Consider the following 20,654-nt stretch of genomic DNA (forward strand, 5'->3'; position numbering starts at 1 on the left):
GACAAACATTATATGGTCTCATTCATTTGGGGAATATAAAAAATAGTGAAAGAGAATAAAGGGGAAAGGAGAGAAAATAAGTGGGAAATATCAGAGAGAGTGATAAAACATGAGAGACTCCTAACTCTGGGAAACGAACAAGGGGTAGTGGAAAGAGAGGTGGGCAGGGGGTTGGGATGACTGGGTGATTGGCACTGAGGGGGCACTTGATGGGATGAGCACTGGGTGATGTGTTATATGTTGGCAAACTGACCTCCAATAAAAAAAAGCATAATAACATTCATATCATATGAGTCCCAGAAGAAGAGGAGAAAGAAAAGAGGGCAGAAGGCTTACTTGACAAATTACAGCTGAAAAATTCCCTAATCTGGGGAAGGAAACAGATATCAAAATCCAAGAAGCACGGGGAACTCCCATCAAACTGAACAAAAGCCAGCCATCAACAAGTCATTTCATAGTCAAATTCACAAAATACACAGACAAGGAAAGAATCCTGAAAGCAGCGAGGGAAAGAAAATGTCCTTAACCTAGAAAAGAAGACAGATCAGATTCACAACAGATCTGTCTACCGAAAGCTGGCAGGCCAGAAGAAAGTAGCATGATATATTTAACATGCTGAATGGGAAATACACAGCCAAGAATACTTTATCCAACAAGTTTGTCATTCCGAATAGAAGAAATAAAGAATTTCCTGGAAAACAAAAATGAAAGGAGTTTGTGACCACTAAACCAGCCCTGCAAGAAATATTAAGGGGAACTCTTTGAGTGGGGAAAAAAAGACCAAAAGCAACAAAGACTAGAAAGGAACAGAGAACATGATCAGATATACCAACTTCACAGGTAACACATGGCACTAAGTTCATATCTATCAATAATCACTGTGAGTGTAAATGGACTAAATATTTCAATCAAAAGACATAGGGTATCAGAATGGATTAAAAAAAAACCCACAAGACCCATCTATATGCTGCCTACAAAAGACTTGTTTTAGACTAAAGATATCTGCAGATTGAAAGTGATGGGACAGAGAACCATCTATCATGCTAATGGACATCAAAAGAAGGCCAGAGTAGTCATACTCATATCAGACAAACTAGACCTTAAATCAAAGACTGTAACAAGAGATGATGATGATGAAGGGCATTATACCCTAGGTATAAGAATATAATATAATATAATATAATATAATATAATATAATATAATATAATATTTTATATATTCCCCAAATGAATGAGACCATATAATGTTTGTTATTCTCCGACTGACTTGCTTCACTAGGCATAATACCCCCTTAAGGGGTCTATCCATCAAGAAGATCTAACAATTTTAAACATTTATGCCCCAACTTGGGAGCACCCAAATATATAAATCATTAACAAACATAAAGAAACTCATTGATAATAATACAATAATAATATGGGGCTTTAACATCCCTCTTAACAGCAATGGACAGATAATCTAAGCAGAAAATCAACAAGGAAATAATGGCTTCGAATGACACACTGGACCAGATGGAGATAACAGATATTCAGAACATTTCATACTAAAGCACCAGAACACATTCTTTTCAAAAAGAATACATGGAATATTCTCCAGAATAGGTCACATACTGGGTCATAAACCAGCCCTCAATAAGTGCAAAAACATGGAGATCATACCATGCATATTTTCAGACCACAACACCATGAAACTTGAAGTCAACCATAAGAAAACATTTGAAAAGACCACAAACACATGGAGGCTAGAAAACATGCTACTAAAGAATGAATGGGTCAACCACAAAATTAAAGAAGAAATTTAAAAAATACATGGAGGCAAATAAAAATGAAAACACGACAATCCAAAACCTTTGGGATACAGCAAAAGTGGTCCTAAGAGGGAAGGATATTGCAACAGACCTACCTCAAGAAGCAAGAAAAGTCTCAAATTCACAACCTAACCTTACACCTAAAGGAGTTAGAAAAGGAACAGCAAATAAAGCCTAAAGCTTTATTTGGAAGGAAAGCTTTAAAGGAAGGAAAATAATAAAGATTAGAGCCGAAACGTATGATATAAAAAAACAGTAGCATGGATCAATGAAACTAAGAGCTGGTTCTTTGAAAGAATTAATAAAATTGATAACCCCATAGCTGGACTTATCAAATAAAAAAGAGAAAGGAACCAAATAAATAAAATCATGAATGAAAGAGGAGAGATCACACCACAGAAATACAAACAATTATAAAAGAATATTATGAAAAATTATATGCCAAGAAACTGGGCAATTAGGAAGAAGTAGATAAATTACTAGAAACATGTAAACTACCAAAACTGCAACAGGAATAAATAGAAAATTTGAACAGACCCATAACCAGCAAAGAAATTCAATCAGTAATCAAAAATCTCCAAACAAAAAAAAATCCAAGGCCAGATGGTTTCCCAGTGGAATTCTATCAGATATTTATTTTTTTTAAGATTTTTTTAAATGTATTTATTCATGAGAGACAGAGAGAAAGGCAGAGACACAGGCAGAGGGAGAAGCAGGCTCCGTGCAGGAAGCCTGACATAGGACTAGATCCTGGGACCCCAGGATCACGCTTTGAGCTGAAGGCAGGCGCCAAACCGCTGAGCCACCCAGGGATCCCCCTCTATCAGATATTTAAAGAAGAATTAATAGCTATTCTTCTCAAACTCTTCCAAAAAATAGAAATGGAAGGAAAACTTCCAAACTCATTCTACAAGACCAGCTTTACCTTGATTCCAAAACCAGACAAATACCTCACTAAAAAGGAGAATATTCCTGATGAAAATAGTTGTAAAAACTCTCAACAAGGTACTAGCGAATTGAATCCAACAGTACATTAAAAGAATTATTCACCACGATCAAGTGGGATTTATTCCTGGACTACAGGGGTGGTTCAATATTCACAAATCAATCAACATGATATACACATTAATAAAAGAAAGACTAAGAATCAAATGATCCTCTCAATAGATTCAGAAAAAGCATTGACAAAGTAGAGCATACATTCTTTTTAAAAAGATTTTATGTACTTGAGAGACAGAGCAAAAGCTGGAGGGTGGGTAGAGGCAGAGGAAGAGAGAGAAGCTGGCTCCCTGTTGAGAGGGAGCCCAATATGGGGCACAATCCCAGAGCTCTGGGATTGTGGCCTGAGCTGAAGGCAGATACTTAATTGACTGAGCCACCCAGGTGCCCCACAGCATCCATTCTTGATAAAAACCCTCCACAAAGTAGATATAGATAGAATATACTTCAACATCATAAAGGCCATATATGAAAGACCCACAGCTAGTATCATCCTCAATGGGGAAAAACTGAGAGGTTTCCCTCTATGGTCAGGAACAAGACCAGGATGTCCCCTCTCACCATTACTATTTATTTATTTATTTATTTATTTATTTATTTATTTATTTATTATTTTTAGATTTTATTTATTTATTCATGAGAGACACACACACACAGAGGCAGAGACACAGGCAGAGGGAGAAGCAGGCTCCATGCAGGGAGCCTGACGTGGGACTCGATCCCAGGTCTCCAGGATCAGGCCCTGGGCTGAAGGCGGCACTAAACCGCTGAGCCACCCGGGCTGCCCACCATTACAATTTAACATAATACTGGAAGCCTTAGCCTCAGCAATCAATGAAAACAAATAAAGGCATCCAAACTGGCAAATAAGTCAAACTTTCAGTATTTGCAGATGACATGATACTCTATATAGGAAATTTGAAAGACTGGTAACCAGCAAAAATTAAATCAGTGATCAAAAAACTCCCAACAAACAAAAATCCAGGACTAGATGGCTTGACAGGCAAATTCTACCAAACATTTAAGAAAGAGTTAATACCTATTCTTCTCAAACTATTCCAAAAAAAGAAAAGGAAGGAAAACTTCCAAATTCATTCTATGAGACCAGCATTATCCTAATGCCAAAATGATATAAAGACATCACAAAAAAGAGAACTACAGGCCAATAGATGCAAAAATCCTCAGTAAAATACTAGCAAACCGAATCCAACAATACAGTAAAAAAAATCATTCACCACAATCAAGTGGGATTTATTGCTAGGTTGCAAGGCTGGTTCAGTATTCACACATCAATCAGCATGATCCATCACATCAATAAGAGAAAGGATAAAAACCACTCTGATCATTTCAATAGGTGTAGAAAAGCATATGACAAAGTACAACATCCATTCATGATAAAACCCCTCAACAAAATAGGTTTAAAGGGAACATATCTCAAGATGATAAAGATCGTCTATGGAAAACCCACAGCTCACATCATCCTCAATGGGAAAAACTGAGAGCTTTTCCTCTAAGGTCAGGAATAAGTCAAGTATGTCCACTCTCACAGCTTTTATTCAACATAGTACTGGAGGTCCTAGCCACAGCAATCAGACAACAAAAAGAAATAAAAAGTATCCAAATCAGTAAGAAAGAAATAAAACTTTCATTATTTGCAGATGACATGATACTATATATAGAAAACCCAAAAGACTCCACCAAAAAATCGCTAGAACTGATTCAATAAAGTCTCAGGATAGAAAATCAATGCAGTGAAATCTGTTGCATTTCTATACACCAATAATGATGCAGCAGAAAAAGAAATCAAAGACTCTATCTCATTTACAACTGCACCAAAACCCATATGATATCTAGGAATAAACCTAACCAAAGAGGTAAAAGATTTGTACTCTGAAAACTATAGAACACTTATGAAAGAAATGGAAGAGGACACAAAGAAATGGGAAAAAATCCATGTTTATGGCTTGGAAGCACAAACATTGCTAAATGTCTATACTACTCAAAGCAATCTATACATTTAATGCAATCTCTATCAAAATACCACCAGCATTTTTCACAGGGCTAGAACAAACAATCCTAAAATTTGTATGCAACCACAAAAGACCCCAAAGATCCAAAGCAATCTTGAAAAAGAAAAGCAAACCTGGAGGCATCAAGATTCTGGACTTCAAGCTACATTACAAAGCTGCAGTCATCAAGACAGTATGCTACTGGCACAAAAGCAGACATATAGATCAATGCAACAGAATATAAAACCCAGAAATAGACCCACAACTATATGGCCAACTAATATTTGACAAAGCAGGAAAGAATATCCAATGGAAAAAAAGACAATCTCTTCAGAAAATATTGTTAGGAAAACTGGATAGCCACATGCAGAAGAATAAACCGGGCCACTTTCTTACACCATACACAAAAATAAACTCAAAATGGATGAAAGACCTAAATGTGAGACAAGAAACCATCAAAACCCTAGAGAAGAACACAGGCAGCAACCTATTTGACCTCAGCTGGAGTAACTTCTTACTAGACACAGCACCAGAGACAACGGAAACAAAAGCAAAAATGAACTATTGGGGCTTCATCAAGATAAAAAGCTTTCACACAGTGAAGGAAACAATCAACAAAACTAAAAGGCAACCTAGAGAATGGAAGAAGATATTTGCAAATGACATATCTGATAAAGGATTAGTATCCAAAATATATAAAGAAGTTATAAAACTTAAAAGACAAATAATCCAGTTAAGAAGTAGGCAGAAGATGTGAATAGACATTTTTCCAAAGAAGACATACAGATAGCCAACAGACACAAGAAAAGATGTGAGTCAACATCACTTACTATCAAGGAAATACAAATCAAAACTATGATAAGATGCCAGCTCACACCTGTCAGAATAGCTAAAACCAACAACACAGGAAATGAAACCACAGATGTTGGTGGGGGTATGGAGAAAGAGATACCCTCTTACACTGTTGGTGGGAATGCAAAGTGGTGCAGCCACTATGGAAAACAGTATGGAGTTTCCTCAAAAAGTTAAAAATAGAACTACACTATGATCCAGCAATTGCACTACTAGGTGTTTACCCAAAGGATACAAAAAATACAGATTTGAAGGTATTTTCCTATATTTTCTTCCAAATGTTTTATATCTTTGCTTTCTATATTTAGGTCTTTAATCCATCTTGATTGATTTTATGCTTGGTGTGAGGTAAGGGTTCAATTTCAATTATTTTCACATTAGATCACTAATTATATACCATTACAATACCATTTAAAACAATAGCATTTACTAAAAGTCTACCCTTTCCCTTCTAATCTATAGTACTTGCTATGTCAATTAATGTCCATACATGAATGGACATTTTCTGTTGACCCATGTATGGGTCAGTTTCTGTTGTATGTCTTCATATACAAAATTTTTAATGAAACAACTTATATGGACCTAAATTTGTTGTCAAAAAAAATCTTTCAGTAACATATCAAAATGCTACTTTTGACTAGATATATTATACTGTTAAACTATGATATATGAGCTATTATTCATTAACCCAAATTTTTCTGATTAATCATGTCAAGAGAACTAAAACCTTAAAGCCAAACTTCAACAAGGCTACTTCTAAATAATTTTAGAATGGGCTATAAACATGAGTAATCTTAATATTTAGTCCTTCTTTTCTGGTATTTAGCCCTCCACTTCAGATAACTAATCCCTACTTCGGACAGAGCCTTTTTATCTTTTAAATAAGGTTTTGCAAGGCTTATGTCCATTGTGTAATACAATAAAAAAAGAAACATCAAAAATAGTCATACCAAAAATTTTGTCTATTGAAGCATTTGAAGGCAATGTGCAATTAAACACAGTAAACTGTCTTTTTAAACGTTGAGGAATATCATTTCGACCACCTCCGGGATGGATCATTGCTGCTATGATCTGCACATCAACAATAGTAGTGAAGTCTCCAGGCTTATCCAAACTATACATTCCTTCCATTTCCATCATTTGTCGCACAATCTCATTAGTTATCTGAAATTTTATACAGTGATACTTTAGTAACATATCACTATCATACTCTTCCACAGCTCCTATAAAATGGTACATGTGAGATTAGAAGAAAATATTCAACTCTTGTCAATGACGTATTTGTGAATGCTGACAGTCACCTGTAAGGCAATTTGATTTAAATGCATGAATGAAACCATAACCTAAACCCTGGATCAGGTCCTGTGTGCTCTCACCACATTGATAAAATGGATTTCCAAAGAAATTTAAATTGGTGAGGTACAGAATATTTGCTACAATTACAACAGCAGTCAGAGTTATAAGAATCAACATTCAACACTTCAAAATACTTTAAATCAGAATGTGGGATGGTGTTACTCCTGAGCCTTCAATATCACTGAATGTTTTGGCTTTGAATTTTATGTCCTTCTCTTTCTTTTCTCCAGCCTCTAACACTGATAACACTCCCTTCTTATTGAAATTTTTTCCTCTTTTATTTAGATTCAGATGCTCAGTTCTTTCCAGATTCATCTTGGGACTCTGTATCACTTCCTAAGCTACTCTTTCTCCATCTGTCCCTCACATGTAACTGTTCCTACAGGGTTCCATTGTTGGATTTTTCTCTTCTGACTATTTCAAGGGATGTGATGTCAGCCCTGTACCCTAAAAAATCTCAACTCTATAACTAGTTTCCGATTTCCTTCTAACTTCCATGCCTGTATTTCCAAATTTGTATTAGGCATCTCTGAGAGGATGACACAAAAGCACCTCAAAAATGACACTCTTTCATTCAACAAATATTAATGATTACTGTGTGCCTGATTCTGCTGTAGCATAGACAAAAATTCCTGTCTTCATGGAGCGTACATTCTAGTGGTAGGAGACAAAATATATACATGTACACATGTATGCCTGTATGTATGTATGTAAATAAAATGGTTTAAGTCTTTTGGGAGAAATAAAGTAGAGAAAGGAAATAGGCAGTGTTCAAGGGTACAACTGAATATGGAGATCCAGGAGGATTCACCTCACATGTCATGTAACCAAAGACTTGAAGGAAATGAGAAAGAAAACGACTTAGATATCTAGGGGAAGAGCATTCCAAGAGGAGGAAATTGCAAATGTAGAGGCTCTGAGTGAACATTATAGCCAGTTTGTGCAAGGACTAGGAAATGTAGTTGGAGGAGAGTCATGGGGAGAGGAGATCAATCAGCGTAGGGTCTTTGGGTCACAGGAAGGATTTTAGTATTTATATTCTACAAGTTTTATGGGAGGATTTTGAGCAGAGGACTGTGTCATAATCTAATTTATGCTTTAATGGATTTCTAATTTGAAAATAGATTGAGAGGGCAAAGGCAATGGGGAAACAATGCATTTTTAGTGACCAAGAAGAGAGATGGTGGCTCCCACCAGTGTTAACAATGGAGATGATGAGTAGTGGTTAAATCTCAGATATAGTTTGAAGATAGAGCCCACATGATTTCCTAACAGATTGAGTATGGAGTTGCCATTTTTTGAGATGGAGAAGTGTTGCAGGAGCAGATTTAGGGAGTAACAGGAATTTAGTTTTGTATATGTTAAGTTTGAGATCCAACAAGATATCCCTAATTGGTTAAATGAGTTTGAAATGCAAGAGCTTTTCAGCTTATAGATGATATCTTAATATGCTCCCACTCCCCTCACATTACAGGAATTGCCTGAGAAGTCTCTCTGCCTTGGATTCCTGCTGAATGAAAGGGGGAAATGGAAAGAAAAAAGAAAAAGAAGACTTCCCTGGGAGGCTGTGGCCTCAGCATAACATTTGCATAGATTTGCACCCAGGGTAAGCAGAGTCTAAGTGGGCCAGAAACTTTCAGACTCAAAGGCTTCCTTTGAGATAATCCTGACTGAATAAGAAGTATCTGGCGAAAGAAAACTCAAAACCTGTCTGGATGAGAGCATATCCACCCTAGGCTTCAAAATAAACTCACAAAGACTTCAGACTCTGGAGTTAACAGACACAGACTTTAAAACAACTATGCTCAATATCTTTCAAAATTCATAAGACCCATGAGATCATGACCTGGGCTGAAATCAAGAGTCAGATGTTTAACTGACTGAGCCACCCAGGCACCCCTTAACCACTGAGTTTTGATTTCAGTTACTCCTTGCTTCTTTTCGCTCTTCAAATTTTAAAGTGAATTTCAAAACAAATAAGTAAGTAAATCTTTAAAATAAAACTTAGTGGATAAATTTGATGGCAGATTGGACGAAGCAGAGAAGAAAATTAGTGAAGTGGAAGACAGAAGAGGAGAAATTATCTAACTACAAGCATTGGAGAGAGAAAGGGCTGGGATGTACAGAGAAGAAGTACAGAAACATATAAGGCATAGAAGAAAATCTAATATACATTTGGACTCTGAAAAGGGAAAGAAAGTGGGGCAGAAGCAATATTTGAAGAGATAAGGATTGGAGATTTTCTAGAACTGATGAAAGACATCAAACCACAGATTCATGAATTCCAGTGAATCCCAAACAAATAAATACAAATAAATCTGCACCAAAGAACATCATTTTTAAAAGGTAAAAATTACAGGAAAGTAAAGAGAAAGTCTTAAAAGCAGCAAGTAAGAAAAGGCAGATTAACTTCAGAGGTGCAATGATCAAGCAGTAGTTGACTTCTCAACAGCAACAAGGAAAACAAAAAAAGGGAATATATTCAACATGATGAGATAAAATAACTGCCAATCTAGATTTTTACATACAGCAACAAGGTATTTCAAATAAAGAAGATGAAATGACATTGCAGACAAACAAAAACAAAGAATGAGCCATTAAAAGACCTTTTTAAAAAAAAAAAAAAAAAACCTTCTTAAGGTAGATTCTTAAAGCATAAAAAAATGTGATACCAGATGCAAGGTCCAGGAAGCAAGAATAAAAAAAAGAGCAAAGAAACTGGTGAATATGTGGGTAATGCAAATGAAGAGTGAATATATAAAAGGGTAAAAATAATGTCTCATGGGAGTTTGTTTTTTTTTAAAGAGAGAGACTTAAGTGGCAAATCAACAATAGAATAAGTCAGGAAAGAGATAAAGGGAATTAAAGTGTTCAAAAGTTAGGGGGGCACTCGATGGGATGAGCACTGATGTTATACAATATGTTGGCAAATCGAACTCCAATAAAAGAATATACAAAAAAAAAAAAACCAAAGTCATTGGCTATATAAGATAGGAATAAAGGGTTTATTTTTATTTTTAATTATCTGTGAATGCAGGATGTGCTGTCTAAGGTAATCACTAGAACATAGAATTTGAGTACAGTATATGGATAGGAAACAAACAAAAGGAAAAAATAATTTTCTCAGAGAAATGGGAAGAAAGCTGCAACACATCTGTACTTAGCTGAGGGCTGACTGTTGGAAGTGTTGGAAGTCTGGGAAAATGAAGAATGTATGCAATCAATAGTAATCTCACAGACCAGGAGCCTGAATGGAAGTTGAGGTCCATGATAATGATTTTAAAGTGAAGCCAGGATTGTGTGGTTTTCTCTTGCCAAGTAAAGCTGCATTGGTGCAGATGGGCAGAGAGCAGCCAGAGAGTTTCAACAAGGCTTTAATGTGGTTAACGTGGGTAGAGAATGTATGCCATGGTGATTATAATGATGCATCATGGAATTTAAGCTAGGAAAGGAAGGAAATGAGGAAACTAGAAGAAATAGGGGAGGGTTTAATGATGGTGGGAAGTATGGATCGTGGTAGCTCCATCTGGAGTCTGGGTAGCAGAGAGAATGAGCTGCAAAGAGTACACATGGTAATCAGAGGATAAAATGCTTGAAATTGAGATAATGAAGGGTTCACCATTCTTGATAATGACAAGGTATAGGTATGACTTCATGAATGAGTAATTCACATGGGGTGGAAAGCATGATCATTGGAGGAGATTTCAAGGAGCAAAGAGGCCAAGATCATATGTTGGTACCAGCATCACTGAAAATTATAACAAGCAGGCTGCATGATTTGTGGGGCCCAGAGAAAATGAAAATGCAAGGCTCATTGTTCAAAAATTATTACTAAGAAACTCAAGCAAGCGACCACACAGAAAGGTTTCAGGACTGGGGAAAGTAGGAAATGAGATCAGTGAAAGACCATGTAGAGCTGTTTGATGAATAGTCTCAGGGTGAGCACAGACCTGGGAGTCCTGACTTTCTAGAGGTATCTGCGGTGAACTTGGATAAAAGGCCAGATGGGATGGGTCCTGGCAGCTCTAGGTAGACATTACTGATGGGACACCTGGATGGCTCAGCGGTTGAGCGCCTGGCTTTGGCCCAGGTGTGATCCTGGAGTCCTGGGATCAAGTCCCACATCAGGGTCCTGCGTGGGGCCCACTTCTCCTTCTGTCTAAGTCTCTGCCTCCCTCTCTGTGTCTCTCATGAATAAATAAATAAAATGTTTTTGAAAAGACATTACTGATGAGGCAGTGGGCGGTGGTGGGAGGGAGGTGTTGGGAATCCCACGAGGAACAAAATTCTGGCAGCATCAGTGAGGTTCTCTGATGGAGAATGACTCTGGGGTTCACAAATGATCACAAGGAAGACACGTGTGTAGCAGAGTTAAAAAGGAAAAAAAAAAGATGTTTTCTAAATCAGGTATTCCTTGGAGGGAGTATATAGAGTAAGCAATAACAGCAAAGATAAAATCCTGGGGAAAAGAAGAGAGGAGCCAGAAAGGACACCGAAATCAAGAAGCCAGAAGGCAGGAAGACATATTGCTGGAAAACATGGATTTCAAGGAGGGAGAATACCAGCTATAAGAGAGAAGCTGAAAGAGACAGAATTGCTATGAGGTTTCATAAGACAAAGGCTATTGACACTTTTTATATATAACTAAAAATAAGGATTAAATCTCATTTTCTAGGAGATATTTTAATCATACCTGATCTCCCCATTCATTAATCACAGGCATATTAATATCATCAATAAATACAGTCATTTTTCTGCCTCCTGGTGGCCCATATGTGCTTCCCATTCGCTTATCCACGTAGCTTTCCATTGTTCTCTAGAGAAGAGATGTTTGTGTTAAGTTAGATTTCAAACCATATTCCTAGAAATGAGGAGTAGATCTTTCAGAGTAGAACTGAGTTATTTAATATGTATAAATATCATTATTAAAATAGACATTGTAAGATTGAAAAAATACATTATTGGAATATTGATCACTAATTTTATACACAAAGTTCGGCTTCAGCCTCAATATTGGGTCAAAATAGGCTGTATGGATTTGGCTTCAATCTCAACCTTAGGAAAGCTAATAGCCAAATGCCAAGTGCAGCTCCATTTCCCACACACACACATTAGGTTTTATATGCATATACACTTTACTGTCATCACCACTCAAAACATTTAAGATGTTGATTACCTCAGCAAATGATAGGTTTTACCTGAAACATTATGGGTTCTGTGGCAGATGAAAAGTTTAGACTTTTGGATAACTGTACTTCAGGATCATATTTTTTCATATAGGCCTTAACCATTACAGTTTTTGCAGTTCCCTGCTCTCCAGTGAGCAAAACAGCCTGTAATCATCAGATAATTGTTGTAAGGTGTTTAGCTTTAAATATCTTATGGTTCTGGTTGCTAATTTTTTAATGTAAAAATTAATACAACTAATTTTAATTACTTTTTAGAATTAGACCCACATCAAAATAAATCCTAAAGATAAATAATCAATCAATAAATCTTACTTCAATTAAAGATATGAATGTAAAATGTGTACTATGACTATGCTGGAAGAAAATATGGGTAAATATTCATGTGACCATGGGAGTAGGGAGCGACTCTGTGAGCAGAGCAGACCCCCACTTTCCTTAGCAGTTCAGGGGTTATTAAGTTGGAATATATCCTGGGCCTCATTTTTCAAATGTGTTTCCCTTAAATGGCACTACCTCCAGCCCTTTGTCCTGGAGCTTAATTATTCAACCTATAGCATGAGAAAAGGGATGTGCTTCATATAGGCTTGTGATTAGCTAAGAAACTATCAAACTTACTTTCTGTTGCTTTGCGATGGTGTCTATCAAAAAATTTGTTCTAACATTGTCAACATTTGGAACCAAAATTGATGAATATTCTGGAATACTGTCAGTTGGATAATAATATGGCTGAAGTTTCTTATTCCAGTGCTCCCAGTCTCCTATACAGTAAGTAAAAATTCATCTTCAAAAAACTGCATTCTTTGAAAGTGATCTCAAAATATAAAAATGAAAGGCTATATAAACAACCAACAGAATAATAGGAACATTTTAAACATTTTCCAAAAATATGTTAGCATATCTGCTTATATAATATATATGGCATTTGATCATTTAAGTTTGTTTTGTCTCTTTATAAGGTCAGTTTTTAAACTTCTAAATCATTCATCTAGAGAGACCTGGCCTGAAATAGAATTAGAATTGACTAGTGGTAAAAACCAATGACATGTTTAGTATTTAGTAGGTAACCCACATCAACTGAAAGGGTGGCAAAGACCAAAAAGGGGTAACTGATTAGTGGATGTAGAATGTTTGCCATGGGAAGTGGGGAAAATAAAACTAGCCCTAACCCTAATGAATAAAGTACCCAGGCTCCTGACTACTAGTTTATTAACTGATAGTATATAATTAGTAATTTACTGGTTGGTATTATTGGTATAATAAGAATTATTATCACATTTCATCAATTCTAAATAAAGTTTAGTTATATTTTAGCATATCTGGAATGTGCCTTACAATCTATGAAGACTTGTAATCATTACTGGCTAGGTAAACTTGATCAGAGATGTTCCCATTGTTGCCATTTAAATTACTTGCATTGTTGGTATTGTTTTGTTCACTTCCACTGGCATTTTAAATGTCTCCAGAAATATCGTACTATGATCCAGGATTGTTCCAAAAAAAGTTGCTGTGTACACAGAATGCATGAAAACAGAGCAAGGGAGCATGCATTTGAGTGTAGCAAAGAAAATATTCAGCATTTGAGGAATAACCTCAGTTTCAAATTTCCTTGCAAAATATCAAGTTATATGTTAAAGTGTATGTTTAACTTTTAAGAAACAGAGAAACTGTTCTTTTAAAGTGGCTATACCAGTGTACAATATGAGAGTTCCAGTTGTTCCACGTTCTCGCCGATATTTGGTGGAACTAATCTCATTTTAGTCATTCTGGTGGCTGTGTAATGATAAACCATTATAGTTTCAATTTGCAATTCTTCAATAACGAATGCTGTGGAATATCTTTTCATATGCTTTTTTCCAGCATTTATAAATCTTTGGTGAAGCATCTATTTAAATTTATGGCCCATTTTTAAAAATTGGGCTTGGCTGTCTACCCATTATTATGGAATTGCTAGAGTCCTTTATGTATTCTGTATTAGATTATTTTATCAGATATGTATTTTTTATTAAGTTTCTTATTTTAATTACAGTATAGTTAACAGAGTATTATATTAGTTTCAGGGTACAAGGTAGTGATTCAACAGTTCCATACATCACCTGTGTTCATCACAACATGTGCACTACTTAATCCCCATCACCTATTTTACCCATTCCCCCACCACAAAGGTGCCTGGAGTTTAGCACCTGCCTTTGGCCCGGGGTGCGATCCTGGAGACCCGGGATCGAGTCCCACGTTGGCTCCCAGCATGGAGCCTGCTTCTCCCTCTGCCTGTGTCTCTGCATCTCTCTCTCTCTCTTCTCTATGTCTATCATGAATAAATAAATAAAATCTTAAAAAAAAAAAAGGTGCCTGGAGTTGTATCAGTTCTCTATATATTTGGATACTAACTATCAGCTATGTCATTTGCAAATATCTTCCTCCATTCTCTAGGTTGCCTTTTAGTTTTGTTGATTGTCTCCTTCACTGCACAGAAGCTTTTTATTTTATAGTCCCAACAGTTTACTTTTGCCTTTGTTTCCCTTGCTTAAGGAGAAATATCTAGAAAAATGTTACTATAGCTGATGTCAAAGAATTTACTATCTGTGCTGTCTTGTAGGATTTTTATGGTTTCAGGTCTCACATTTGGGTCTTTAATCCATTTTGAGTTCACTTTTGTATATGGTGTAAGAAAGTGGTCCAGTTTCATTCTTTTACATGTAGCTGTCTAGTTTTCCCACCATTTGTTGAAGAGATAGTCTTTTCCCATTAGATATTCTTTCCTCCTTTGTAGAAGATTAATTGGCCATATCACTATGGGTTTATTTCTGGGTTTTCTATTCTGTTTAATGGATCTCTGTGTCTGTTTTTGTACCAATATCCATACTGTTGAGATTACTATGGCTTTGTTATATAACTTGAAGTTTAGAATTGCAACACCTCCAGTTTTCTTTTTCTTTTTTAAGATCCCTTTGGCTATTTTGGGTCTTTTGTGGTTCAATACAAACTTTAGGACTGTTCTAGTTCTGTGAAAAATGCTGTTGGGTCTTCTGATAGGGATTGCATTAAATCTGAAGATTGCTTTGGGTAGTATAGATATTTATCAATATTTGTTCTTCCAATCCATGAACATGGATTGGAATGTCTTTCCATTCCTCTGTGTCCTCTTCAGTTTCCTTCATCAATTTTTGAAATAGTTTGAGAATAGGTATTATATTAACTCTTCATTAAATGTTTGGTAGAATTTGCCTTTGAAGCTGCCTGATCCTGGACTTTTGTTTGTTGGGAACTTTTTGATTACTGACTGAATTTCATTGCTGGTAATTGGTCTGTTTAAATTTTCTATTTCTTCTTCTTCCAGTTTTGATAGGTTATATGTTTCTAGGAATTTATCTGTTTCTTCTAGGTTGTTCAATTTATTGACATAGTTTTTCATAATGTTCTCTTACAATTGTTTCTATTTCTGTAATGTTGATTGCTATTTCTCCTCTTTCATTTGTGATTTTGTTTATTTGGATATACTCTCTCTCTCTCTCTTTCTGATGACTCTGGCTAGAGGTTTATCAATTTTGTTGATCTTTCCAAAGAACCAACTCCTGGTTTCATTGATATGTTCCTTTGTTTTTTTTTTTTAATTTCTGTATCACTTATTTCTGCTTTAATCTTTATTATTTCCTTCCTTCTCTTGGTTTTGGGGTTTTGTTTGTTCTTTTTCCTATCTCCTTCAGGTGTAAGTTTAGGTCATTTGAGATTTTTCTTGCTTCTTGAATTATTGCTACAACTTCCGTCTTAGAACTGCTTTTGCCACATCCCAAAGATTTTGGACCATTGTGTTTTCATTTTTGTTTCTATGTAATTCTTTATTTCTTCTCTGATTTCCTCATTGGCCTATTCATTGCTTACCATTGTGTTTTCATTTTTGTTTCTATGTAATTCTTTATTTCTTCTCTGATTTCCTCATTGGCCTATTCATTGCTTAGTAGCATATTATTTAACATCCATGTATTTGTGCTTTTTCCAGATTTTTTCTTGTGAATTCTAGTTTCATAGGATTGTGGTCAGAAAAGATGCATGGTATGATTTCAATCTTCTTGAATTTGTTGGGGCTGGTTTCATGGGCTAATAGGTCATCTCTTCTGGAGAACATTCCATCTGCACTTGGAAAGAATGGTATTCTCCTGTTTTAGGATGGAGTGTTCTGAACATATCTGTTAAATCCATCTGGTCCAGTGTGTCATTCAGAGCCACTGTTTCCTTATTGATTTTCTGTTCAGATGATCTGTCCATCAATGTATGTGGGGTATGGATATCCCCTACTATTACTGTATTATTATAGATTATTTCCTTTATGTTTGTTATTAACTGTTTTATGTATTTGGGTGCTCCTATATTGTGTGAATACATATTTACAATTGTTATAGCTTCTTGTTGGATTGTCCCCTTTATTATTATTATAGTTGGGGCATAAATATCTACAATTACATCTTCTTGATGGATAGACCCCTTAATTATGATATAATGCTCTTCTTCATCTGTTACAGTCTTTAGTTTAAAACCTAGCTTGCCTGATATAAGTATGGCTATTCCAGCTTTCTTTTGACATGCATTAGCATGATAGATGGTTCTCCATCCCCTCACTTTCAGTCTGCAGGTGACTTTAGGTCTAAAATGAGTCTTTTGTAGACAGCATATAGATGGGATATTGTTTTTTAATCCACTCTGTTATCCTATGTCTTTTGATTGAAACATTTAGTCCATTTACATTCAAAGTAATTATTGATATTTATTTATTGCCATTTTGTTACTTGTTTTGTGGTTGTTTTTGTAGTTTTTTTTCTGATCTTTTTTTTTTTCTTTCATGATTTGTCAGCTTTCTCTAGTGATATAGTTGAATTTCTTTTTCTTCATTCTTTGCACATCTATCACTGGTTTTTGATTTGTGGTTACCACTAAGTTTGCATGTAACACCTTCTGCATATAGCAATCTATATTAAGCTGATGGTTGCTTAAATTTGGATGCTAATTTTAAATAGTATATTAAAATTTCAATTTACAATTGTTTGTTGTGAGTATATAGAAATACAACCTATTATTGTATCAATAATACAATACATAGGTCCTTTTATCCTATGACCTTGCTACTCATATACTAGTTCTTTTTTTTTAATTTTTATTTATCTATGAGAGTCACAGAGAGAGAGAGAGAGAGAGAGGCAGAGACACAGGCAGAGGGAGAAGCAGGCTCCATGCACTGGGAGCCCGACGTGGGACTCGATCCCGGGTCTCCAGGATTGCACCCTGGGCCAAAGGCAGGTGCTAAACCGCTGCATTACCCAGGGAACCCCTCATATACTAGTTCTAATAACTTTTTTGAGGATTGTTTACAGATGGTCATATTGTCTTGTTCTTTTCCAATCTGTACATTTTAGCCATTGTACAGAGGTATACTTGTTCTTTTTCAATCTGTAGATATTTTATTTATTTGTTTGTTTTTGTGTGTATGTATTCCTTGCCTTATTACACTGACTAGAACCTCTAGTACAACATTGAATAGTAGTGGTGAGAAAAAACATCCTTTTTCTGTTCCTGATCTTGGAAAGGAAGTATTCAGTCTAATGCTGGCTTTTTTGTAGATGCCCTTTGTCAAATGATAAAGTTCCTATTCCTAGTTTACTGAGAGTTTCATGAAAGGGTGTTAAATTTTGTCAAATGCTTCTGCATCTACTTAGATGACTGATGTTTTGTTTGTTTTTTAGTCTGTTAATATGATGAATTATATTGATCGTATTTTGAATGTTAACCCAATCCTCCATTCATAGAATAAATGCTCACTTGGATTTATTTAACCTGTTGAATTTTTTTTAAAAGATTTTATTTATTTATTCATGAGAAACACAGAGAGGAGAGAGAGAGGCAGAGACACAGGCAGAGGGAGAAGCAGGCTCCATGCAGGGAGCCCGATGTGGGACTGGATCCCAGGTCTCCAGGATCAGGCCCCGGGTGGAAGGCGGCACTAAACCACTGAGCCACCCGGGCTTCCCTTTGTTGAAATGTTATTAAGAAATGTGTGTTGGGGCACCTGGCTGGCTCAGTCAGTAGAGCATGCAACCCTTAATCTCAGGGTCATGAGTTCAAGCCACATTGGGTATGGAGCCTACTTAAAATTAAATTTTTTAAAAGTATTCCTAAGAAATACTGATCTATAGTCTACTTTTCTTATAATGTATTTCTCTGGTTTTTATATCAGGATAACATTGTCCTTATAAAATTACCTGGGATATGTTTCTTCCTTACATTTTATATGTTTTATTTTATTTTTTTTTAATTTTTATTTATTTATGATAGTCACAGAGAGAGAGAGAGAGAGAGAGAGAGAGAGAGAGAGGCAGAGACACAGGCAGAGGGAGAAGCGGCTCCATGCACCGGGAGCCCGATGTGGGATTCGATCCCGGGTCCCCAGGATCGCGCCCTGGGCCAAAGGCAGGCGCCAAACCACTGCGCCACCCAGGGATCCCCATTTTATATGTTTTAGAAGCATTTCTGTAAAATTGGTATTATTTCTTCCTTAAGTATTTGGTGGAATTCACCAATAATGCCATCTGGGCCTGGAGTTTTCTTTGTAAGAAAGTTTATAGCTATACAGTTTTTTTTTAAGATTTTATTTATTTATTCATGAAAGAGAGAGAGGCAAAGGCACAGACAGAGGGAGGAGCAGGCTCCACGCAGGGAGCCCGACATGGGACCCGATCCTGGGACTCCAGGATCACGCCCTGGGCCGAAGGCGGTGCTAAACCGCTGGACCACCAGGGCTGCCCAACTATACAGTTTTTTAGTGAATATAGGGATATGGAAGGTATCTATTTTTTCTTGATGAGGTTTAGTTTGTATCTTTCAAGGAATTTGTCTATTTCATCTATATTGTCAAATGTACTTTCATACCATTGTTTTTAGTATTCACTTCTTATTTTTTTAATGTCTGTAGGGTCTGTAGGAATGTTCCCTCTTTCATTCCTGGTCGCTGATAATTTACATCTTCTCTCCCCCCACCCCCACCCCAATATCTCTGGTAAGAGATTTATCAATTTTTGTGGATCTTTTCAAAGAGCCATCTTTTGATCGGCTCTGGATTGTAACAGAATTCCTACCTAGATTCAAGGGTGCATTTCCTTGTTAGTTTGCATTTTGAGTAAGAGCTCCTTTTTATGATCCCAAATCTTTAAGAGCATCACATCACTCACAGAATTACTGGTTAAAGATGGCCAGATGAAAAAAATTCACTTACTTCTCAGTGTTATTATAGAGCCTTTTACAACACAAACTTTCAGTTAATCCCTATTTTCAGTATGATTCTTCCACTTTCAGATGTGTCTAGTGTCTTCCAAGCCTAGGCAACTCTGTAGTTCACATTCTCCAAACACTAATTCTTCAGTCTTTAGTTAGTGTGCGGTGAATGCAGTTATCTAGCAGTATGACTTTGGAAAGAGGACACAAAGCTCTGTTTCCTAAACAGACTTATGAGCAGCCCGCTGGTTTTTACCTCTACCTTCACCTCGGTTTCCAATTCTCGAGCCCTTTGAAGGTCCTGTGGCATACATTACATTGCTTCTCAACTCTTCCCACTGCCAGTTTAGGACCAACCTGGCCCAGGGTGCTAAATCAAGTGCCACTTACCTTTCTCACTATCTTGCTTTCAAAATGCTATTATTGCTGTCTACCCTCTTGTTCTTTTGAGTTTATACATTAAAACAAAAACAAATGCTTTTGCCGCTTTGGGGTTTTAGGAAGAATCAGAGGTAAAAACATTTTTTTTGGAGGCATGTTTTATCTTCTCTGGAACTTAGAAGAATTGGAGGTACACTCTGGGTAAAGGGTACCAAATTCAAGGGCATTTCTCTTAGAGACAGGAAAATTGGGCCCTGTCACACACAGGAAGCTGGGGGCTGAGGTGACACACTGGATTTTTGCCAAGTCTGCTACATGTAGCTAGGACCCCATCTGCTTGGTTCATTCTCTAACTATTCTGACATTTCCAACAGGGAAGTTGTAGGATTGATCTGTTATTGCATCATAAAGAATCTATGTCCTCTACACTGCTACCTTTGCTCTTCAAGCACCAGAAAGTACATAAGAGGTATTGCCAACTTACTTACGCAAGATTTCACTTAGGCCACTCCAAAAAGAGGAGAAGCCTCGAGTCCCTTACCAGGTCCCAGCATGGCCAATACACAAAATTCTTCTATTCTTTGTATATATATGCCTTTTAAAAATGACATTAGCAATCATGTTATTTATAATTGGTTTAACGTTTCCCCATAGAATAATTCATGGAAGTTTATGTTTTTCTCATTGAAAAAGAGATCATCTCAGGGCACTTGGGTGGCTCAGTGGTTAAGCATCTGCCTTTGGCTCAGGGCGTGATCCCGAGTCCTGGGGACAAGTCCTACATCAAGCTCCCTGTGAGGAGACTG

At 36.5% G+C, this 20,654-nt stretch overlaps 1 protein-coding gene across 3 annotated transcripts in view; it reads right to left on the reverse strand.

Moving 5' to 3' along the window:
- The window catches only part of DNAH8 (dynein axonemal heavy chain 8), a 363,336-nt gene that overhangs the window by 155,252 nt on the left and 187,430 nt on the right, over nt 1-20,654 (reverse strand). For all 3 annotated transcript variants that reach the window (XM_077904163.1, XM_077904162.1, XM_077904164.1), the window contains exons 54-57: nt 12,829-12,971; nt 12,223-12,357; nt 11,718-11,840; nt 6,619-6,832 (exon numbers count right to left, since the gene is read on the reverse strand). In XM_077904163.1, the coding sequence (XP_077760289.1) occupies nt 6,619-6,832; nt 11,718-11,840; nt 12,223-12,357; nt 12,829-12,971 (615 nt within the window). The remainder of the gene's footprint in view (nt 1-6,618; nt 6,833-11,717; nt 11,841-12,222; nt 12,358-12,828; nt 12,972-20,654) is intronic.

This window comes from Canis aureus, chromosome 7 (assembly GCF_053574225.1).
Source record: "Canis aureus isolate CA01 chromosome 7, VMU_Caureus_v.1.0, whole genome shotgun sequence".
Classification (NCBI taxonomy): Eukaryota; Metazoa; Chordata; class Mammalia; order Carnivora; family Canidae; genus Canis; species Canis aureus.